Source organism: Nannospalax galili, unplaced genomic scaffold, assembly GCF_000622305.1.
Source record: "Nannospalax galili isolate Female #2095 unplaced genomic scaffold, S.galili_v1.0 scaffold149, whole genome shotgun sequence".
Lineage (NCBI taxonomy): Eukaryota > Metazoa > Chordata > Mammalia > Rodentia > Spalacidae > Nannospalax > Nannospalax galili.
In genome coordinates this window covers 809,298-810,380 of record NW_008359763.1, presented here as the reverse complement: position 1 = coordinate 810,380, position 1,083 = coordinate 809,298, and the positions used below count along the sequence as shown (strand labels likewise).

General features: G+C 63.9%; 1 protein-coding gene across 2 annotated transcripts in view; it reads left to right on the top strand.

The window, feature by feature from the left end:
- The first annotated feature begins 625 nt into the window (after positions 1-625).
- Positions 626-1,083, top strand: part of Cops8 (COP9 signalosome subunit 8) — a 9,077-nt gene continuing 8,619 nt past the window's right edge. The window contains exons 1-2 of one of the 2 annotated variants that reach the window (XM_008823660.2): positions 626-657; positions 858-978. In XM_008823660.2, coding sequence (XP_008821882.1) covers positions 901-978 — 78 coding nt within the window. In that variant the 5' untranslated portion in view covers positions 626-657; positions 858-900. Of the gene's footprint in view, positions 779-857; positions 979-1,083 lie in introns of both variants that reach the window. The other variant, XM_008823661.2, reaches the window with a different exon arrangement.

Here is a 1,083-nt window from a genome sequence, read left to right as displayed (position 1 = left end):
ATGATCAATAGGAGGTTCTCCCTAAAAGTTTACTTAGAGGACAGTTTGCTTTGGTGGGCATGTACCTAAAACCGGTTCAGGCCAGGTCAGGCCCTCTACCCTGGACATAACTGAGGGACCCTTGAATGGACTCTGGCCCTTTGCTCCTCCGTGGGAGGAGGAACGTATTCCAGTGTTTGGAGAGGGTGTGTGCAGACAGAAGAAGGTGGGGGTCCCAAGTTGCTGACAGTTGCTAGGTCCATCTGTCAGAGCAGGCGCGAGCGCAAAGTACTGGCAGGTCAGGGTCTCTGGCCCAGTGTCAGGAGAGGAAGGGCGTGCACGGCCAAGTGCAGTCCATTTGCTAAGCTGTTCCCTATGCGGCCGCCTAGCACCGCTTGGACCAGTGCAATCCGGTCGCTGCTCCCCAAACGCCGGGCAGCAAAAAGGAGCCTCCCGCGCAGCCGCAACTTTGCGCACTGAGGATGCGCGGCCGCCTAGGTCCGGTGCCCAGGTCCGCAGGGCCGAAGCGTCTCCCTCCAGGCCGGTCCTCCAGAGCACCGAGAGGCCGGCCCAGAGCGCACCCCGGCCCCAGGAAGCACCGGCGCTCGCGCATGCGCATTGGGTGGCACCGCCAGCCCTACGTCATCTCGGACGCGCCGCTCCAAGGGACAGTTTGTGGTCCCGCGGTCTGGAAGGTGCGGCGGCGAGACTGGCCGGGAAGATGCCAGTGGCGGTGATGGCGGACAGCGCCTTCAGTTTCAGGAAGCTGCTGGACCAGTGCGAGAGCCAGGAGCTCGAGGTGGGGGAGGGAGAGAGGGGAGGAGGAGGGGAAGGATTGAGGGGAAGACGGGAGGGAAGGATGGAGGGAGGGGGTTGTGGTCCCGCGGTCTGGAAGGTGCGGCGGCGAGACTGGCCGGGAAGATGCCAGTGGCGGTGATGGCGGACAGCGCCTTCAGTTTCAGGAAGCTGCTGGACCAGTGCGAGAGCCAGGAGCTCGAGGTGGGGGAGGGAGAGAGGGGAGGAGGAGGGGAAGGATTGAGGGGAAGACGGGAGGGAAGGATGGAGGGAGGGGGAGGAGATGGGGACGGGGAAGGGAGAGGGACG